The 21,668-nt window shown below is 43.4% G+C and overlaps 1 protein-coding gene across 1 annotated transcript in view; it reads left to right on the top strand.

Annotated features, from left to right (window-relative positions):
- LOC141105776 (EF-hand calcium-binding domain-containing protein 6-like) overlaps window positions 1-21,668 on the top strand; it is a 76,076-nt gene that overhangs the window by 9,929 nt on the left and 44,479 nt on the right. Inside the window, exons 2-5 of the mRNA XM_073595889.1 lie at window positions 339-427; window positions 13,440-13,540; window positions 15,622-15,699; window positions 18,668-18,841. Of these exons, the coding sequence (XP_073451990.1) occupies window positions 339-427; window positions 13,440-13,540; window positions 15,622-15,699; window positions 18,668-18,841 (442 nt within the window). The remainder of the gene's footprint in view (window positions 1-338; window positions 428-13,439; window positions 13,541-15,621; window positions 15,700-18,667; window positions 18,842-21,668) is intronic.

Here is a 21,668-nt window from a genome sequence, read left to right as displayed (position 1 = left end):
AATAGGTAAAAAGCCAAGGGGGGTGAATACTTTTGCAAGGCACTGTATGTAAGTTAAACAGTCAGCAAGGTTCTAATCAGTACAGTTGTTGTTTACATTACATCACTTCCAAATTTTCATTCTGTCGTACGAGTATTTTCGTGACTTTAGTAAGCTCTTCATTTTCGATATGAAGACTAGTAAGCAAAAAAAAAAAAAAAAACGGACAATCATTCGTATGATAATCTCATCATGTGTACCAGGCATAAGAGTTGCACAACTGCTTGCAAACTGAACCTTGGCAGATCTGCTCTCCCCTACCCCCCATGTTAGCAGATAACAATGTCTTTTCTCCCCAGACAGGAAACTCTCAGAGAGGCACCCAAGTGAGAAGAAGGAGGAGATTGGAGCTCATAGCAAGTCTCAGCTGGACAGCCAAACTGAAGAGGTAATTAACGACTCGACTAAAACACCCAACAACCACCAAGTCCTCCTAGTTCAAAAAAGACCTCCAAGACATAAAAGCAGCACTTAAGTTTAAAAGGTCCAGTTGATTTTTTATCTGTGCAGGAGTAGCCAACGCATTTTGAGGACACAGCAGTCCCCCTGCACCAGCTCTTGTAGCCCAGAGCGAACATGCCAAACTGCACCCCCACCCCACCCCCTCATGATTTATGAGCATTGTGCATTAGCAAAAATCCCCCCCCCAAAAAAACTGAGCACTAATCTGCATGCTTACCCCTAAGAATAAATTCCCCCTCCTTCCAGTACAAATCCTCCCTCAGCACAAGTCTTGCCCCCCCCCCCCCCAAAAAAAAGAAACCCTTCTAGCACAAATTCTCTTACCCTAAAATTTCCCCTCCTAACACACATCTTACCCCCCACTTCAGATTTCCCCCTCCCAGCACACATTCCCCCCAAATCCCCCCTCCTAGCACAAATGTTCTCCTCCCCCTATCACCCCTCCCAAAACAAATCCCCCTAAATCACCACTCCTAGCACAAATGTCCCCCCCCTTCCCCCCTCCCAAAACAAATCCCCCTAAATCAACACTCCTACCACAAATATTCTCCCCCCCATCTCCCCTCCCAAAACGAATCCCCCTAAATCACCACTCTTAGCACCCCTCCTAGAACAATACTTACCCCCTGCCATCCCCTCCAAATCCCCCCTCCTAGCACAAATACCCCCCCCCCATCCCCCCTCCCAAAACAAATCCCCCTAAATCACCACTCCTAGTACCCCTCCTATAACAATAATCACCCCCTGCCACCCCTTCCAAATCCCCCTCCTAGCCTAAATATTCTCCACCCTCCCTACACAAATCCCCTCAAATCACTACTCTTAGCACCCCCACCTCCCCAAAAAAAAACAAAAAAAAACTTCTCCTAGTACAATACTTCTGTCATGTTTCCTCCCGAATTCCCCCTCCCAACACAACCCTCTCCCCCAATTCCCATTCCCCCCACCTCACAGGATACCACAGTGCCCAGGGCAGCCACCCCTACTGCCCACCCCTTGTCCTGGCCCTGGGGACACCACCCCCCCCTTTCCACATAGGCAGAGGGATGAAGGAACATGCAGAGCTGTACTCTAGCCAAGCTCCCTGCTTATCTCCCTCCCCATCACAAATTTTATCTCATGGGAAAACTTCTCAGAAATCACTCATGCTGATAACAGAACGAAGCACCAGAGAGAAACGACACTTAAGCCTTGTACACACGATCGGATTTTCCGACGGGAAATATTCGATGACAGGCAGTTGGCAGAAAATCCAACCGTTTGGACGCTCCATAGGACAATTGTTGTCAGATTTTCCGCGGAGAAATGTTGGATCGCAAGTTTTAAAATTTTCCGTGGACAAATGTCTGTTTCGGATTTTACGAGCGTGTGTACACAAGTCCGTTGGACAAAAGTCCAAAGCACAAACACACATGCTCGGAAGCAAGGACGAGCCGGAAGTGGTCGGTCTTGTAAACTAGCGTTCGTAATGGAGAATTAACATTCGTGACGTGGCAAATTATGAAATCTCGAAATGCAGTGCATATTCTCTTCTTCTTTAATGGGATAATAATGAAGCTGCTTTGCTGGTGATACTGATGGAGTTTTTGCAAACTAATTTTCAAAGGCTTTTTTTTTCTAGTGATATCAAGAATAATATTATTATGCTTGTTGTTTTTTTTTTTTTTTGGTGCAAGTTACCACAACACCATTATCCCGTAGTTTTTAAGATCAAAGATACAACTATGTTGGTCTCCCTTGTCAATTTTACATTGTATTTTTTAAAATGTAACTGTCTACTCCCAAACTGTCATTTGAAGTAAAATACATAGCCAAGTATTATTCTCCACAATTTTTTTATTGTGCATAAAAAAAAGAAAACAAATAAAATTAGACATGCTATCTACCAATAGAACTTAACCAAAAAGTACATTCTATGCATCCAAAAATATAGAAAATATACCAAATCAAATCATTATTCAACCAAAAAAATAATGTCAAAGCAATAACTCCAAGACCAATAATAAATAACACGTTATCTCCTCTGATTCTGCAACATGTCTGGTTGACGAACGGCCGTTCAAAGACGAACTGAAAAGCGCAAAATGAAAAACGCGAACTGAAAACCACGAAATGAAAAGCGCGAATCAACACTCACCAAACTTCTACTAACACGAAATTAGCAGAAGGAGCCCAAAGGGTGGCGCTAAAGAGCTAAAAAACCACATAGTATGTCACTACATTCGTGATTGTTGGCCAACAATTGTGTGGCTGTGTGTATGCAAGACAAGTTTGGGCCAGCGCCCTTCGGACAAAAGTCCATGGTTTTGTTGGCCAACAATCCGATCGTGTGTACAAGGCTTTAGCGCTTTGGAGGAAGACAAGTAAACACTACAGATACAGTATACTGTATGTGCTTTGCTCAGATTTCATGACTGAGGTTTACAACCACTTTAAAGAAGAAGTCTTATTTCTTTTTTTATTACAGTGTTGCATGTAGTATTTTGTGCCAACGTCCTGCATGCTGTGGAAGGCTAGTTACATGTTTGGTCCGATAACACATCTAGCAAGGAGACAGCTGCATCAGTAGCGGCCACTTGTCTCTGGCTCTAAGCACTTTCATAAGACCCATTTCTCACTGTGCCGCCACCGGCGTCAGCAGTAAAGCAGCACTATTTTTAGCGGCGCTTTACCATCGTTTTAAGGGCGCTATTCAGGCGCTAGCGGGGCGGTATTAACCCCCGCTAGCGGCTGAAAAGGGGTTAAATCCGCCCGCAAAACGCCGCCAGAGCGGTGTTTTGCCGGCGGTATTGCAGCGCTGCCCCACTGATTTCAATGGGGAGCAGCGGTGGAGGAGCGGTGAGTTCACCGTTCCTTCACCGCTCCTTCACCGCTCCTTCACCGCTCCAAAGAAGCAGCTGGAAAGACTTTTTCTGATGCCCTGCCAGCGCACTGCTCCAGTGTGAAAGCACTCGGGCTTTCACACTGGAGTGAATGGAGCAGCTGTTTTAGAGCGGTTTGCAGGCGCTATTTTTAATGCTATAGCACCTGCAAAACGCTCCAGTGTGACAGGGGTCTGAGACAAGTGGCAGGAAGAGGAATGTGGAGTGGAAGTGGGGTCATCCATCTACATTCCTCTTGCCACCTCCTGTCTTCAGAAAGTGCTTAGAGCCGGAGACTAGACATGTGCGGTTCGTTTTGTTCCGAAATTCAGACAAATTATTCGTTATTCGGAAATTCGGTTGTATCCGAATTACCGAATTACAATAGTAACTAATTTAAACGAATCCAAAATAACGAACTGAAATTCGGACGAAATTAGATTAGAATTCGAAAACAAATTAGAATCAAATTCATAAACAAATATGAATCAAAATCAAATTCGAAAATATTAGAAATCGATTTTCTAAAAAAATAACACAATAAAATAGAATATAAAATAATAAAGCAATAGTATACAAATGAACGAATAGAATAGAATTTAATAGGATAGGATAAAATAGAATATCACCGTCTTCCTAAATTTGAATAGAATAAATTTGAATTTGAATAGAATAGATTAGAATAGAATACAAAACAATGGAATCCAAAATAAAAGAAAATAATAGAAAATAAGAGAATAGAATAGAAAAACAATAGAATAAAATATAAAGAATATAACCATCTTCAGAAATTCAAATTTCGAATAGAATGAATTTGAATAGAATTTTTGACCCCAGATCTCACATTAAAGAGGTCCTGTCATGCTTATTTTCTATTACAAGGTAAATGGGGGGGTTTTGGGACTTTAAATGAGGAACAATAATGTTCCTCCATCCCGGTTTTCGATAATAAATGAATAGGAAGTTGGGACTTTAAGATGAAGCACTTGGGTAGTGGAGGTAAAGTAGACCATATATAAATTGCATGATGAAGTATTTATTGATTGTCAAACATATAAAACATAGTAAAGGAGTATTGATTTCATATACAATAAAATAATTCATACATGTATATAGAAATGATGTACATATAATATAGGCATAGTAAAAAATATACATAAATAGCAGCACAAGATTGAATGTTACTAGAAGAGGTAGGAAGACATGATGTTGCTAGCAGCAACATGCCTGATCACGATACGTGCACCCACAGTGTAAATGTGCAATAAATACGTAGGAAAATGGTTGATGTATTCAAGGAGACCAACTAGTATACATGACTATGGTTCCATGTAGAATGTAGTTTAGGGCATCAGATGGCAAGGCTCGACGCGTTTCGTGGGTCTATACCCACTCATCAGGAGCTGATGTAAATAAATTTTCCTGTAGAGTATATATGAGATATAATGAACCATACTGTCCATGTAAAAAGAGTAAGAGATAAAAAATGAACATTCAATATATAGAGCAGGTAATATTGGACGCACTCACCAACTTAGGCAGCAGGTGCAGTGCGTGGCAGTGGGAGCAAGGTGAGCCAGGGACAATAGCCTCTCCACGGGAGCCGAGGCGGCGTAGAAGTAGGTGCGACATTGGGCAAGCAGAATAGGAAACAGAAGATTGGGGCAAAGTATATCTACTAGGCAGGAATGTATGTCGTGGAAACAACCAGATCTAAAAATAGAAAATTATTCCATTAAGTGTGTATATGGTAAGTAATGGTGTTTTATTAGTAGTAGTAGTGATAATGGAATAATAAATCGTGAACCCAGTAAATTCCAAAAAGAATAAAGAATAAAGATACAGTAGAACAAGTGTGAGAATCTGTGAGAAAAGTGGATGATGAAGGGAAAGATGTGAAAGTAGCCAAAGTGAAGTGGATGTTGAATAGTAACTACTGTGTGAGAAGTCGCAGAAGAAAAGTGGCAACAGACTAGAGGAATAAGAAAGACAGACTTACCAAGGAAGTAGGCACTTAAACCCCAAGGAAGCCATAATCAAGTGAGGGGAGAAAGAGGAAAAAAGAGACATGAGATAATGACCTACCCAATTATGGCATCTACAAGCACCACCAGCCGAACGAAAGCTGCAGGGCTGGTGTGCAGAGACCCCAGAGAGAGACCGGCCGTGGGAACCGCCAGCTCCAAATGGGGAGTCTAAATACGCCGCCAACGCCACGTGGGTGGCACGGAGGAGGAGCCGCCGCACCTGAGCCGAGTAAACTCAGCTCATGGCGCGAAGGGCTTTCTCCATGGAGACACCGAGGAGGAATCACTAGACGTCTGGGCTGTGACGCCGGGGAATGACGTCACAGGCCCGACGTAGGATACGTGGCGCCGATGCGCAAAGTGGTGACCGCCCAGTCCCCCAATCCCAAAGGATGGGGAGGAAAAAAGGGAGGACCCACTGGCGCATCGCGGCTCCCGTAGAGAGGAGAGCCCGGCGTCACCCAGCCACCCAAATACCACACTAGAGGCACGAGTGCTGGCCAGGTGGAGAGTGTTAGATGGGGCATCTATAAAAAAAAAAAAAACAAAAAAAAAAAAAAAAAAAAAAAACCTTATGGGGCATGAAATCAATGATCAGGATGCTACTAGTAAAATATGACAATTAAACTGGTGGATGCATGTAATGGGCAATAAATCCACAACTAAAATATAAACATATCTATGTACATGTAAAAAACAGTATCCTATACACCCTATCAAAAAGGGGGAGGGCATACCTCGCACCAAGAGGGTAGGGGAACACTACCCATCCCATTTAACCAAGAGCTTCCATCATCTTCTAGTAACATTCAATCTTGTGCTGCTATTTATGTATATTTTTTACTATGCCTATATTATATGTACATCATTTCTATATACATGTATGAATTATTTTATTGTATATGAAATCAATACTCCTTTACTATGTTTTATATGTTTGACAATCAATAAATACTTCATCATGCAATTTATATATGGTCTACTTTACCTCCACTACCCAAGTGCTTCATCTTAAAGTCCCAACTTCCTATTCATTTATTTTCTATTACAAGGGATGTTTTTGTTAGTGCGAGAATCGCGCTAACAAAATTGTGAGTGGGAATTGCGTGCCCACTATGCGTAGTGAATGAGGCTTTACAGGATAAGTGGATTGTTATGCGGCTGTTACAGAAACAATTCCGGTCGGAGTTCTTTAACCACTTGCCGCCCCCCATATAACAAAATGACGTTGGCAAAGTGATTGCGATATTCTGACCGGACGTCATATGATGTCTTTCAGGATATCAAGACGCTGCGCGCCCCCGGGTGCGCGCATCGCGGCGATCGTTGTTGCGGTGCGTCAGTCTGACACACCGCAACTACGATCTAGGTAAAGAGTCTGATCAAAATGTAAACAGGAAGAGCCGTTGATCGGTTTTTCCTCACTCGCATCTGACAGACGCGAGTAGAGGAGAGCCGATCGGCAGCTCTCCTGACAGGGGGGGTCTGTGCTGATTGTTTATCAGTGCAGCCCCCCCCCTCGGATGCCTGCCCAGGACCACCAGGGATGGTCACCACACTGGACCACCAGGTATGCCACCCTAAACCACCAGGGAAATGCCAATCAGTGCCCAGGCAGCTGCCAATCTGTGCCAAAGTAAAATGCCTGCCAGTGCCACCAGTGATACCTATTAGTTAAATCTATCAGTGCCAGCCATCAGTGCCCATCAATGCCCAGTGTCGCCTATCAGTGCCCAGCAGTGCCGTCTATCAGTGCCACCCATAAGTGCCCATCAGTGCAGCCTTTCAGTGCCCAGTGTCGCCTTTCAGTGCCCATCAGTGCCCACCAGTGCCACATATCAGTGCCACCTATCAGTGCTGCCTATCAGTGCCCATAAGTGGCGCCTATCAGTGCCCATCGTCAGTTCCCATCAGTGCCACCTCATCAGTGCAGCTTATCAGTGCCCATCGTCAGTTCCCATCAGTGCCACCTCATCAGTGCAGCTTATCAGTGCCCATCAGTGCAGCTTATCAGTGCCCATCAGTGAAGGAGAAAACTTACTTATTTACAAAATTTTATAACAAAAACAAAAAAACTGTTTTTTTTTTTTCAAAATTTTCGGTCTTTTTTTATTCGTTTAGCAAAACATAAAAACCACAGAGGTGATCAAATACCACCAAAAGAAAGCTCTATTTGTGAGAACAAAATGATAAAAATTTAGTTTGAGTACAGTGTAGCATGACTGTGCAATTGTCATTTAAAAAGTGATAGCACTGAAAGCTGAAAACTGGCCTGGGCAGGAAGGTGCGAAAGTGCCCGGTATTGAAGTGGTTAATAACTGAACCAGCGCAGCCTCTGGAGGCATCGAGTAAATCAAAAAGCTGCAATTAAAAATGAATAAGACCCTGACACCAAGAAAACAATTAGGAGCATTTATGGCCAATCCTGCTGCAGTGCTGACCTAGCAGATCAATAGTGAAGCAGAACGAGCGAGTGTACCAATCAGAAAGAAGTCCACTGAGATCTGTTTATTATTGCAGCATCACACCAATAAATAATTCAAATGTGAACCCAATCGCTGGATTATAATATCAACATGTAAGGCCCGGTTCACACAGGGGCAACACGATTTACAGCGCGACTTTGCAAGGCGAATTGTAGGCGACATCGGTGCAACTTCAGCAGGACTTTGAGCAACTTACAACGTGACCTAAAGTCGCCTCCAGGACAGGCGACTTTGGCTGTGGCCAATCACAGAATAGTCAGCTCTGTGGGAGGGAGGGGATTGCCGGGGTAAATGTGGGGAGTACCTGAGTAAATTATTTTCTTCTTCCTGTAAAGTCGCTTCAATATAGATGGAGATCCAAATTGGAGGCGACTTCCATTGAAATCTATGGGTACAAGTCGCCTAGAAGTCGCCTTGAGGTAGTACAGGAACCTTTTGTGAAGTCAGAGCGACTTCAGTAGTGTACATTAAGACAGCTCTCATTCACTTCTATGGCATTTCTTATGTCAAGTGACTTGAGGACTTACAAGTCGGATCCCAAGTCGCTGTAGTGTGAACCGGCAAAAAAATTTACAAAAAAGTGTACAAAAAATGTTAGGAGTTATTCACCTTGTGAAACTAAATTTACATTTGTTCTGTGTGAATGGGGGCAAAAAAAAAAAAATATATATATATATATTAGGCTATTTTCTGTGCTGGGCAAATGTTTTCCATTGATTTTAAACCGTAATAGCGCATTTGGCCACTAGATGGTGCTAAGTATCATGGGTACAAAGGGCAAATGTATTTTCCATTTTAGACCAACATTCGACCAGCACAGTAAAGAGCTTGATAACATTCATTTTTTTACCCTCATTCACACAGAGCAAATATATGTGCAGTTTCACTGAGCAAATTGCTATGCATTTTTTATAAATAGACCCTAAAGAGTATAATCAGCCTTAGGGATATAGGCAGGTCTATTAGTACTAGTGATGGAGGGAACTGCCAGGGTTTGATTAGCCAAGGGTTTAGCGAATCCAGTTCTCAGGCTATTTTCACTCCGGGTCAAATGTACTCATTCATTGGAATCAGGTAACTAGTCCACTAGATGGAGCTGATGACCATAGGAAATATACTCTATTTGTCCTGGGTAGATAGAGCCCGACTCATTTCTTGGCTGGAGGATGTCCATCATCATCTAGCCCTATTCTTCCCAACCTTACTGCCCCCGGCCCGCACCTTTCATTCATTGAATTTCATGTCTTCCAATCATGGAGGTTCAGCATCACATGTGGGCGTGTACATAGGAACGCTCGCTCTGTTAGAGTAGTCACCGCCCATCAATCATTTTGATATTTGCATAACTCCTCCTAAGAGTCAGCCCACTGCTTGTATCAAGACTGAGGCTGCATTCACACCTGAGTGTAGCGTCTTTGAATGTTTTTATGTGTGAATTTAGCACGTTTTTATGCAGTGTTTTTTTTGCTTTGGCATTTATTTTATTAGCCAATAGAGAAAACTATCATCTGTTGCGTCATTTATTGCTAGGTTTTTCAGCTTTCTTTTTTCTTTTTTTTTTTTTTTTTTTAGCACCTCCCCTTCTCCACTCCCCCAACAATGTCTGCCCTCCATACAGCTCCCCACATCTCCCTTCTCCTCGCCTGCACTTTTCAGCTTTAGTTTTTTCATCAGCTTTTATTTATTTTATTATTATTATTATTATTCATTCATAATTTTTTTTGAGGGGGGGGGGGTTTTGGGGGGTAAGGGTAAGAGTCAAGGTTAGGGTTAGGATTAGGTGTTAGGGTTTTTTTTTAGGGTTAGGGTGTTAATCCTACTACTACTAATACATTGCTAGGTGGCAAAAAGACCAGGTCCAAGGCCTGCACGGGGGGTGGCCGTTAGTGGCGCGGTAGGGTTGTGTGGTTTTGTGGCGGGGGTGTAAGCTCACTTGCAGGTTGCTGCCTGGCTTACCAGTGCCCTTACCCTTACACATACTGACCTACCTGACATACACACACACTGACCTACCTACACTGACCTACCTGACATACATACACTGACCTATCTGACCTACCTACACTGACCTACCTGACATACATACACTGACCTACCTGACCTACCTACACTGACCTACCTGACCTACATACACTGACCTACCTGACCTACCTACACTGACCTACCTGACATACATACACTGACCTACCTGACCTACCTACCTACACTGACCTACCTGACCTACCTACCTACACTGACCTACCTGACATACATACACTGACCTACCTTATATACACTGACCTACCTGACATACATACACTGACCTACCTGACCTACCTACACTGACCTACCTGACATACATACACTGACCTACCTGACCTACCTACAATGACCTACCTGACACACACACTGACCTACCTGACATACATACACAGACCTACCTGACCTACCTACACTGACCTACCTGACATACATACACTGACCTACCTGACCTACCTACAATGACCTACCTGACACACACACTGACCTACCTGACATACATACACAGACCTACCTGACCTACCTACACTGACCTACCTGACACACACACTGACCTACCTGACATACATACACTGACCTACCTGACATACATACACTGACCTACCTGACACACACCCTGACCTACCTGACATACATACACTGACCTACCTGACATACATACACTGACCTACCTGACACACACCCTGACCTACCTGACATACATACACTGACCTACCTGACATACATACACTGACCTACCTGACACACACACTGACCTACCTGACATACATACACTGACCTACCTGACATACATACACTGACCTACCTACACTGACCTACCTGACCTACCTACACTGACCTACCTGACATACATACACTGACCTACCTGACCTACCTACAATGACCTACCTGACACACACACTGACCTACCTGACATACATACACAGACCTACCTGACCTACCTACACTGACCTACCTGACACACACACTGACCTACCTGACATACATACACTGACCTACCTGACATACATACACTGACCTACCTGACACACACCCTGACCTACCTGACATACATACACTGACCTACCTGACATACATACACTGACCTACCTGACACACACCCTGACCTACCTGACATACATACACTGACCTACCTGACATACATACACTGACCTACCTGACACACACACTGACCTACCTGACATACATACACTGACCTACCTGACATACATACACTGACCTACCTACACTGACCTACCTGACCTACCTACACTGACCTACCTGACATACACACACTGACCTACCTACAACTTCATGTGTCCTGCAGCAGCTCAGCTCAGCCGTGGTGTGCGAGGCAGCCAGAGGAGAGCCGCCCACCCGAGCGCCGAGCGGGGATCGATGTGGCGTGGCGGCCCGCATTATAATTCCCGCCTTCTGGAGCCTGCAGCGCCTATGATGGGCGCCACACGTCCCGCGGTCCCACCATTGGACCAGTGGGACGTCCATCATAGGCGCAGCAGGCTCCAGAAGGCGGCACCTGCTATGTGACTCGGTAGCACTTGGGGTCAGATCGGTCCCCGCTCGGTGGCGGGCGGCGGTGCTCGGGGCTAATCATAGAACAGTGCCCACCCGAGACCCGGGGCTTGTTGGGGACCCACTCAGGGCTTCAGCCATTGTCAAACCCCCCCAACAACCCCCCCCCCCCGCCCCCCCCGCCGACGCCATTGACACAAATCAAATAAAATACTCATAAATAATGAATAAATAAATACACTGGGGTTGATTTACTAAAGGCAAATCCACTTTGCACTACAAGTGCACTTGGAAGTGCAGTCGCTATAGATCTGAGGGGTAGATCTGAAATTAGGGGAAGCTCTGCTGATTTTATCATCCGATCATGTGCAAGCTAAAATGCAGTTTTTTATTTTCCTTGCATGTCCCCCTCAGATCTACAACGACTGCACTTCCAAGTGCACTTGTAGTCCAAAGTGGATTTGCCTTTAGTAAATAAACCCCCTCCCCCTGTGTAGTATGTAATAATAAATAAATAACCCCTAATACTTAAAAAATACATAATAATAATAATAAAATCATAATAAATAACTACACACCCTAACACAAAAAAATGCAGGATGTACTTGGCCAAAAATGACAGTTTTTAAAAAATATTTATATATATATAATATGTATTATATTCAACTTTTTCATTAATATCATCAATTTAAATTAATATGAATTTATTGTTGGCCATTACTGGCACCTTTAGCGCAAAAAAAAGTATCCCTTTAAATTCTTAAGTGTTCACACTGGTCCGTTGCACTTTCATTGTGGTGTTAAAAATCCAGTTTGGTGCATTTTTGGTCAGTTAAAAAAGACGCACAAACAACGCACCTCCCTGTTCAAATGCATTGAAAACGCAGCAATAACACATCATTAATGCATCTGTGTTACGTTTTCAATGCGGTTTTTGAGTCACATGACTTATGATAAACACATCATAAGCACTGTAATCATGGTAAAATCGTCCCAAAATCACGGTAAAATCAATGCAAATTTAAAATCGGCCTGAATTCGCAGTAGAATCGGCGTGAATTCATAAAATCAGGTAAAACACAGTGCATTTTCGGTGCCATTTTCTGCACTTTTTCTCTTATTGGCTTTCTGCTGATAACACAATTTTTGTCCGAAAGGTTTCGGGGGGCGAAATTTTGGTGCATCTCTAATATTTTTTTTTTTTTTTAAGGCTGGGGGTTAATTATTGTTTATTTATGGATTATTACACATTAATTTATCTTATTTATTTTTTTATAACGATTTTAAATTATTTGCGTGGGGGGGGGCAAATTTTGCTGCATCTCTAATATTTTTTTTTAAGGCTAGGGGTTAGTTATTGTTTATTTATGGATTATTACATATTAATTTATTTTATTTGATTTATTTATAACGATTTTAAATTATTTGTATATTTATTTATATATTATCCCTTTTTTTGACTTGAGCAGAAAATGGCGCAATAACACATGGCAAAATGCGCACGAAAACGAACAGATGACGCGTTTCCATTCATTTCTATGGAGATAAAAACGCACCAAACACACTCAGATCTGCTCCAATTTGATCTACAAAAAAAGCTCCAGAACTTTTTTGAGCTTCAGGCATTTGGCTTCAGGCGACTTTGAGCGGAGATGTGAACCAACTCCATAGAGAATAATAGATTTTTTCTCCTCCAGCATTTTGGAGCTTCAAGCTCCAAAACGCTGAAGTGTGAATGGGGCCTGAGGGCTCTTGAGAGGAGTACTGGGGCGGGGGGCTGTGATGTTTTCAGAATCTATGTACAGCATCCGGCTGGCTCCTCCCACCAGCCATCATCTGCCTGCATTGCATAGAGAAGCACAGGGACCCAGTTATGGGTCTACAAAAAGGTATGGAATGAAAATGGGAAGATTTTATTTGAACATTTTATTAACATCTTGATTGGGAGGGGGGGGAGAACCAGGGTAGCAGATTAGACCTCATAAAGGTATGAATAGAATGTTGTTACATTGTTTCCTTGGATCTGCTTCCAGATTGAGTTCCAGCTGCTGGAGAAGATAAACTCAGGAGGGTTTTATGACCTGAAAAGACTGTTCTTGTCCCATGATCCAGAAGGCCGGGGGAGAGTCACCAGGTATTTATAGTCCTTGTATATAAGTCTCGCCATCTGGCAAAACCTGACAACGCAGCACGCTCCCAACCCAGATGTGTGACCTATTGTGTCTGTAAGGACAAAAAGAGGAAATCCAGCAATAAGTGGACAGAAGAGCTAACAATTTACAGCGATTTTCAACCTTCTACAATCTCAAAGGCTCGTTTGTGACACCAATATGTCTAAAAATGCAACTAGATTCAGATAGATTTTTCATATTAACCACTTCAATACCGGACACTTCCACCCCTTCCTGCCCAGGCCTGATTTCAGCTTTCAGCGCTGTCACACTTTGAATGACAATTGCGCGGTCATGCTACACTGTACTCATATGACATTTTTATCATTTGTTTTGAGACAGATAGAGCTTTCTTTTGGTCATATTTAATCACCACAGAGTTTTTATATTTTTGCTAAACAAATGAAAAAAGACCGAAAATTTTGAAAAAAAAAGTTTTTCTTTGTTTCTGATATAAAATTTTGTAAATAAGTAATTTATCTCCTTCACTGATGTGAGCTGATGAGGAGGCCCTCATATGCAGCACTGATAGGCCCTGATATGCAGCACTGATAGACACTGATATGCAGCACTGATAGACACTGATATGCAGCACTGATGGGCCCTGATATGCAGCACTGATAACCCCTGATAGGCAACACTGATGGGCCCTGATAAGCAGCACTGATGGGCAATGATATGCAGCACTGATGGGTACTGATAGGCAGCACTGATGGGCCCTGATATGCAGCACTGATGGGTACTGATAGGCGGCAATAATGGGCACTGATGAGGAGGCACTGATGGGCACTTATAGGCACCAATGATGGGCACTGATGGGCAGCCTTTATGGGCACTGATAGGTGGCAACGATGGACACTGATGTGTACTTATAGGTGCCACTGATGGGCACTGATGATGAGGAGGCACTGATATGCAGCTCGCATCCAATTCGCGTAGCAGGAGAATATGGCCGGCTCTCTATGGAGCCGGTTCACATGTCTCCAGGGTGGCTGGGGAGCGCACTACACGTGCCTCTTTGCCTCCGTTTTTAGGGCTGAATTCAGGCAAAGTTTCTGCCCTGATTCGTCCCTGAAATGGAGAACAGGGACGGACAGCGTTGCTGTGCAATCTGGGGTCGGTTTAGGTGTGAACAGAGCCTAAATCCTGTGGCCTCCATGGATCGGACTTGTTTTTGCAGCACATCCCACAGATGCTCGATTGGATTAAGATTTGGAGAACGCGAAGGCCAAGTCAACACCTCAAACTCATTGTTGTGTTCCTCAAACCATTTTTGAACCATTTTTGCAGTGTGGCAGGGTGCATTATCCTACTGAAAGAGGCCACTGCCATCAGGGAATACGATTTCTATGAAGGGGTGTCAGGATCAATGTTTAGGTAGGTGGTACGTGTCAAGTAACATTCACATGAATGGCAGAACCCAAGGTTTCCTAGGTTTCCCAGCAGAACATTGCCCAAAGCATCACACTGCCTCCATCAGCTGGCCTTCTTCCCATACTGCATCCTGGTGCCATCTACTCCCCAAGAAAGTGACGCACACACACCTTGCCATCCACATGATGTAAAATAAAAAGTGATTCTTCAGACCAGGCCACCTTCTTCCATTGCTCCATGGTCCAGTTCTGGTGCTCACATGCTTATTGTAGGCATTTTTGGCTGTGGACGCGGGTCACCATGGGCAGCCTGGCCGGTCTGTGGCTACGCAGCCCCATACACAACAAACTGCGATGCCCATTTTTTCTGCTTTTAACACACCAACTTCAGGGACAACATGCTCACTTGCTGCCCAATATATCCCACCTACTTTCAGATGCTATTGTAACAAGATAATCATTGTTATTCACTTAACCTGTCAGTGGTCATTATGTTATGATCGGTGTACATCTGGTGCTAGGTTTGCTTTAACAAAGTAATTCAAATAGCCCTGATAATGTATAACTGCTGTGTTGGCTATATAGATTTCTGCACACTTCTTATAAGCTTATTATATAAACTGCTTATGTCAGTGGTGGGAAGGGTATGACTTTGTCTCTATCTCTCTAAGGGATGCCCTGCTGGTGATCCTGGCTATGTTCCTCGGACGATTTATTAGTAGAATTCAGTTTCAACATCTCCTAAGCAGGTGAGCATCATAATACAGCAATTTTGTGACAAACGTTTTTTGTTTAACCCCCTCCTGCCTGCAATCTTTATATATATTCACATTTCCAAACTCCGTACCTCTTGCCCCAGAGTTAAATAAGTGGCCTTCCACTTAAAAGTGAGAGTATCACTAATCTGCCACTCCGCCCCGTCCTCTAACATTTTATAAAAGTTATCGATTTTGTACAACCAGCCTGCCCATACATGGATTGAAATTTGGCCGGTCCCTGCTGAACCGGCTGAATTTCAAACCATGTATGGCTGGCTTAAAGCGGAAGTAAACCCATCCATAAAACACGTGCCGGAAATGTAACACTACCATTGGTTGTGCTCTCAACCAAACTGTCAAGCCATCCAATGGCTGGTGTCTAAACTGATCACATGTGCAGCATCATGGCAGTTGTAGACTAAACAGAGGCAAAGATGGCAGCTTCCTGGCTGGAAACGATAGGGGGGTTTACTTACACTTAAAGTATTTCACATATGTATTTAGCTCAGAGAATGGAGTTAAAAAGGTACAAGCGGGTATAGAAAAGAATCACCCCCTTAAAATAATCACATTTTGTTGCTATGCAGCCTGAAATGAAGACAGACACAGTTTTTGTTTTATCCAGCTGTATTTACTCAGTGCAACTTATAATATCTAACTGAAAGATATAACACCAACACGTCAGAAAAAAAATTAAGAAAATTCAAAAACGAAATCACTGGAAAGTTGGAAAAAGGATCACCCCCTTTATGTCAGTATTTTATTAAACTACCTTTTGCTTTAATTCCAGCCTTTAGTCTGTTGGGATATGTCTCTACTAACTTTGCACATCTAGACTTTGCAATATTTGCCCTCTCTTCTTTGCAGAACTGCTCAAGTTCAGTTAAAATTGATGGTGACCGTTTGTGGACTGCAGTCTTCTCTGTAGATTTTCAATGGGGTTTAAAGCTGGATACACACTATACAATTTTCAGTAGATTTTTTTTCCTTCAGATTTACCAAAACCATATAATATGAGGTCAAACCTTAATGCCCCGTACACACGGTCGGACTTTGTTCGGACATTCCGACAACAAAATCCTAGGATTTTTTCCGACGGATGTTGGCTCAAACTTGTCTTGCATACACACGGTCACACAAAGTTGTCGGAAAATCCGATCGTTCTAAACGCGGTGACGTAAAACACGTACGTCGGGACTATAAATGGGGCAGTGGCCAATAGCTTTCATCTCTTTATTTATTCTGAGCATGCGTGGCACTTTGTCCGTCGGATTTGTGTACACACGATCGGAATTTCCGACAACGGATTTTGTTGTCGGAAAATTTTATATCCTGCTCTCAAACTTTGTGTGTCGGAAAATCCGATGGAAAATGTCCGATGGAGCCCACACACGGTCGGAATTTCCGACAACACACTCCGATCGGTTTTACATCACCGCGTTTAGAACGATCGGATTTTCCGACAACTTTGTGTGAACGTGTGTATGCAAGACAAGTTTGAGCCAACATCCATCGGAAAAAATCCTAGGATTTTGTTGTCGGAATGTCCGAACAAAGTCCGACCGTGTGTACGGGGCATAAGAGTTTCAATTTGTATGCAATCAGGCAGGCACTTGCACTACATGGTTTTGGTAAATCTGAAGACAAAAATCTGCAGAAAAGCTAATAGTGTGTATGGGGTTTAAGTCTGGGCTCTGACTAGGCCATGCAAGGACATTCACCTTTTTCTCCTTCAACCACTGTGTGGTCATTTTTGCTGTGTGCTTTGGGTCGTTGTCATGTTGGAAGGTAAATCTTCTTCCCATTGACAACTTTCTAGCAGAGGGCAGCAGATTTCCCCCAAGAATTTGATGGAATTTTGCTCCATCCATATTTTCTTCAATCCTGACAAGTGCTCCAGTTCCTGCTGCAGAGAAACAACCCCATAACAGGATATTACCCCCTCCATGCTTTACTGTAGGATGTTATTTGGATGGTGAGCTGTATTGGATTTCCACCAGACATTTCATTTGGTGTTGAGGCCAAATCATTACATTTTAGTCTCATCTGACCATATATCACATTTTCCATGTGGCCTCAGAGTCTTCAAGGTGTGTTTTGGCAAAGCTCCGTGATGACTTCATGTGGCCTTTCTTGAGGAGTGGCTTTTTTCTTGCAACCCTCCCACATTTGTGGAGATTTTGTGATATTGTTGTCACATGCACACAATGACCACTCTTTGTCACAAATTCGTACAACTGCTTCAGAGTTGCTATAGGCCTCTTGGTATCCTCTCTGACCAGTTTCCTCTTGTCTCTTTCATCCAGTTTGAAGCGACGTCCTGATCCAGGGACAATCTGTGTTGTACCAAATACCTTCCACTTCTTAATAATATATTCCACTGTACTTCTAGGCATTGATAAAGCCTTTGAAATGTTTTTGCATTCAACTCCTGACTTGTGCCCGTTCCCAATTTTATCCCGGAGATCCCGGTGACAGTGCCTTGCCGCTCATAGTTGATTGTTTGCTTTAGTTGCACCTTCAGGAACTGAAATGCTCCAGGAAAGCTCTTTTCATGCTGAGCTAATAAAAATGACCACAGCTGATCATAGTTGAAAGTCAAATCGTTTTGTGTGCCATTGAGAAGGTGATTAGCTACACCTGATTGTGTTTACAAGTGATTTTTAGGAGGGGGGGGGGGGGTGATCCCTTTTTCAACTCAGCGATTCTGTTTTTTAATTTTTTTTTTTTTTTCTTTTCTGCCATGTTGGTGTTTTATCATTCAATTAAATGTTATAAATTGCACTGAGTAAATACAGCTGGTTATAACAAAAAACTGTGTCTGTCTTAATTTCAGGCAGCAAACTGTGATTATTTTAAAGGGGGGTGAATCTTTTCTATACCCTCTGTATGTATACCTTAATGCTACACTTTGCTGCTCTGCAAAACTTTGCTCCCTCCTGGGTACGTTTTTCTACAGGTTACTTCTGGATGAAAAACCTATCATCACATTTGACGTGTTCTATGATCACTTCAAACTGCAAGAAAATAAAAGCCCTCCAGACTGGCTGGATCCCATGAAGAGGAAACATAAAGCAGCTGCAAAGACCGCCCACGAGGTTCACCTGGAGCTCAAGGACATGGCTAATAACAGGTGAGAAGGAGGATCACACCTATACATGTAACAAATCTGATTTTTTTTCATTTTTATTTTATCCACACCCTGGTAAGGAGATGCTAAGGTTTGGGCCAAACTGCAGCTGCAAAGTCCCCAGCCCCACAACCGCAGGTGACAGAGGGGCGGTGATGCTGGTAATATCACTGGCCTAATATAGCCACAATGGCATTGTCCAAATACGGCCATGTGGTTCTATTAGGCCAATAATGTCACCAGTATCCCAGCGTCTTTGTTTTTTTGCGGCTGTGGGGCAAGGAATTTGTTTTTTTTTTTTCATTTTCCTTGGGGCTCAGGCAGAGTATTACCACAGGCCGTAGCTCCCAGCACTTAGTAAAGTTCCCTGGGCCCCATTAGTACAGCAGGTGGGCACAGGGCAAAGAGGGGACTTTTTTTTTCTTTTGGGAGCAGGCAAAGTAATATTAACCGCTTCCAGTCGGGGACAATTCTGACAGCTATCCCCCATATATAAAAAAACATTTTTTTTTTTCTAGAAAACTACTTATAACCCCCAAACATTATATATTTTTGTTAAGCAGAGGCTCTAAAGAATAAAATGGTGGGTGTTGCATATTTTTATTGTTACACAATATTTGCACAGCTGTTTTTTTTTAGAAATGAATTTTAATGCACAAAAACACAATATAATTCCCAATTATTTGGTAAAATATAAGGTTATGTTATGCTGAGGAAATAGATACAAAACATGTCAAGCTTTAAAATTGCGTGCGCCTGTGGAACATTGCCAAACTACGGTACATAAAAATCTTCATAAAAAGCCTTTACAGGTTACCCAATGGGGACAACACACAATAAGCAGGCATGGCTCACTGCTGTCACCATCAGGAAATCACCCTTAGAAATATTATGCAGCCATTGCTGGAGTGCATATAGATGGAAATTTTTTATTACACTCAGGGCATACAAATGAAATGTTGTGTATATAGGGATTTGATCTACTATAATTTAAATTATTTTATCCAATAAGATTTTTTTGTTTTAAATCATACAAATGATAGAAACAGCAACCTTCCCTGGAGTGTCTGTTCATCTCTCCCATATCCTTGGATCACATCTGATATGGATAGACTGGAATGGATTAATAACCTCCACTGAGAGAGAGTGCTGGCATTATTTTGGCACCCAGCACACAGAGCTCATTATTGTCAGTGAGGGCTCTATGGACAGTTGACTAGAATCTTAATTACCCGCAAGATAAGAGTGAGAGATTTTCAAGGTCTGATTGCGCACTATTGCTCTCTACAGATTCTTGGCAAGCTTTATACCTTTAAAGGGGCCCTGTCACACCACCATTCATTTCAACCACAATCTTCCCATCACTTTACAGCAGGGGTATCAAACTGGTGGCCCTCCAGCTGTTGTGAAATTACAAGTCCCATGAGGCATTGCAAGGCTGACATTTAGGCTCCTTTCACACTGGGGCGGGAGGAGCGTCGGCGGTAAAGCGCCGCTATTATTAGCGGCGCTTTACCGTCGTCTTAGCGGCGGTATGCGGCCACTAGCGGGGCGGTTTTACCCCCTGCTAGTGGCTGAGAAAGGGTTAAAAACCACCTTTGCGGGCGGTATCGCAGCGGCTGTTTCGGGTCGGTTTGCAGGCGCTATTTTTAGTGCAATAGCGCCTGAAAACCGCCCCAGTGTGAAAGAGGCCTAACAAGCATGACTCCCACAGGCAGAGGGATGATGTGACTTGTAGTTTCGCAACAGCTGGAGGGCCGCCAGTTTGAGACCCCGCTTTACAGTATATGTGTATAATATCCCTTAATCTATTTGCTATAACCGAAACCTGGCTCCAGGAATTTGACACTATCTCTCCAGCTGCCCTGTCCCACATTGGCCTCCTCTGGACTCACTCCTCCAGACCCAGTGGACGAAAAGGAGGTGGTGTCGGACTTCTCCTCTCCCCACAATGCACCTCCCAGGTACTGCCCACACCTCCCTCTCTTTCCCCCTGCTCTTTCGAAATGCACTGCATTCGTCTTTTCTCTCCAGCTTGTCTGAGGGTCGCAGTCATTTATCGGCCTCCTGGACCAGTGTCACGCTTTCTGGATGACTTCTCTGCATGGCTACCCTATTTTCTCTCATCTGAAGTGCCTGCCATCATCCTAGGTGACTTTAACATTCCAATCAATGTTAATACTGCTACCACTTCTAAACTACTCAACCTAGCCTCCTCTTTTAACTTAACACAATGGATACAAACCACCACTCACTCCAATGGCAACACTCTTGACCTTGTATTTTCCCATCGCTGCACTCCCTGCAATCTCTCTAACACCCCTTTCCTCTCTCTGATCACAACCTTATCCGTTTCACACTCTCCTTGTCTCCTACCTTCCATGCTGCCAACCCACAAACCAATACCCGCAGAAACCTTCGCAACCTCAACCCTTCCCTTCTTCACTCTGCTACTGATGGCCTTTATGACAAAATCACACCCCCGTCCTGCCCAGACCTAACCACTTCCATCTACAACACCACATTGTCATCCTCCCTATACATACTTGCTCCTCTTTCTACATGCAGAACCAGGCATCTGCCACAACCCTGGCAAACAGAGGACACCAGAAGTCTTAAGAGACACAGTCGTGCTCTTGAGCGAGCATGGCGTAAAACGAAATCCCTGCAAGACTTTACCCTCTAAAAATCTGCCCTTCTCAAATACAACTCCTGCCTCCACACTGCTAAACAAACCTATTACAACACTCTCATCAAAACCCTCTCATCCAAACCTCGTCAACTCTTTTCTACCCTTAACTCCTTACTTCACCCCCCACTGCCCCCACCC

Source organism: Aquarana catesbeiana, linkage group LG08 (genome assembly GCF_042186555.1).
Source record: "Aquarana catesbeiana isolate 2022-GZ linkage group LG08, ASM4218655v1, whole genome shotgun sequence".
NCBI lineage: Eukaryota > Metazoa > Chordata > Amphibia > Anura > Ranidae > Aquarana > Aquarana catesbeiana.
The sequence above is the reverse complement of the archived record's forward strand: the minus strand, read 5'-3'. Positions and strand labels throughout refer to the sequence as shown.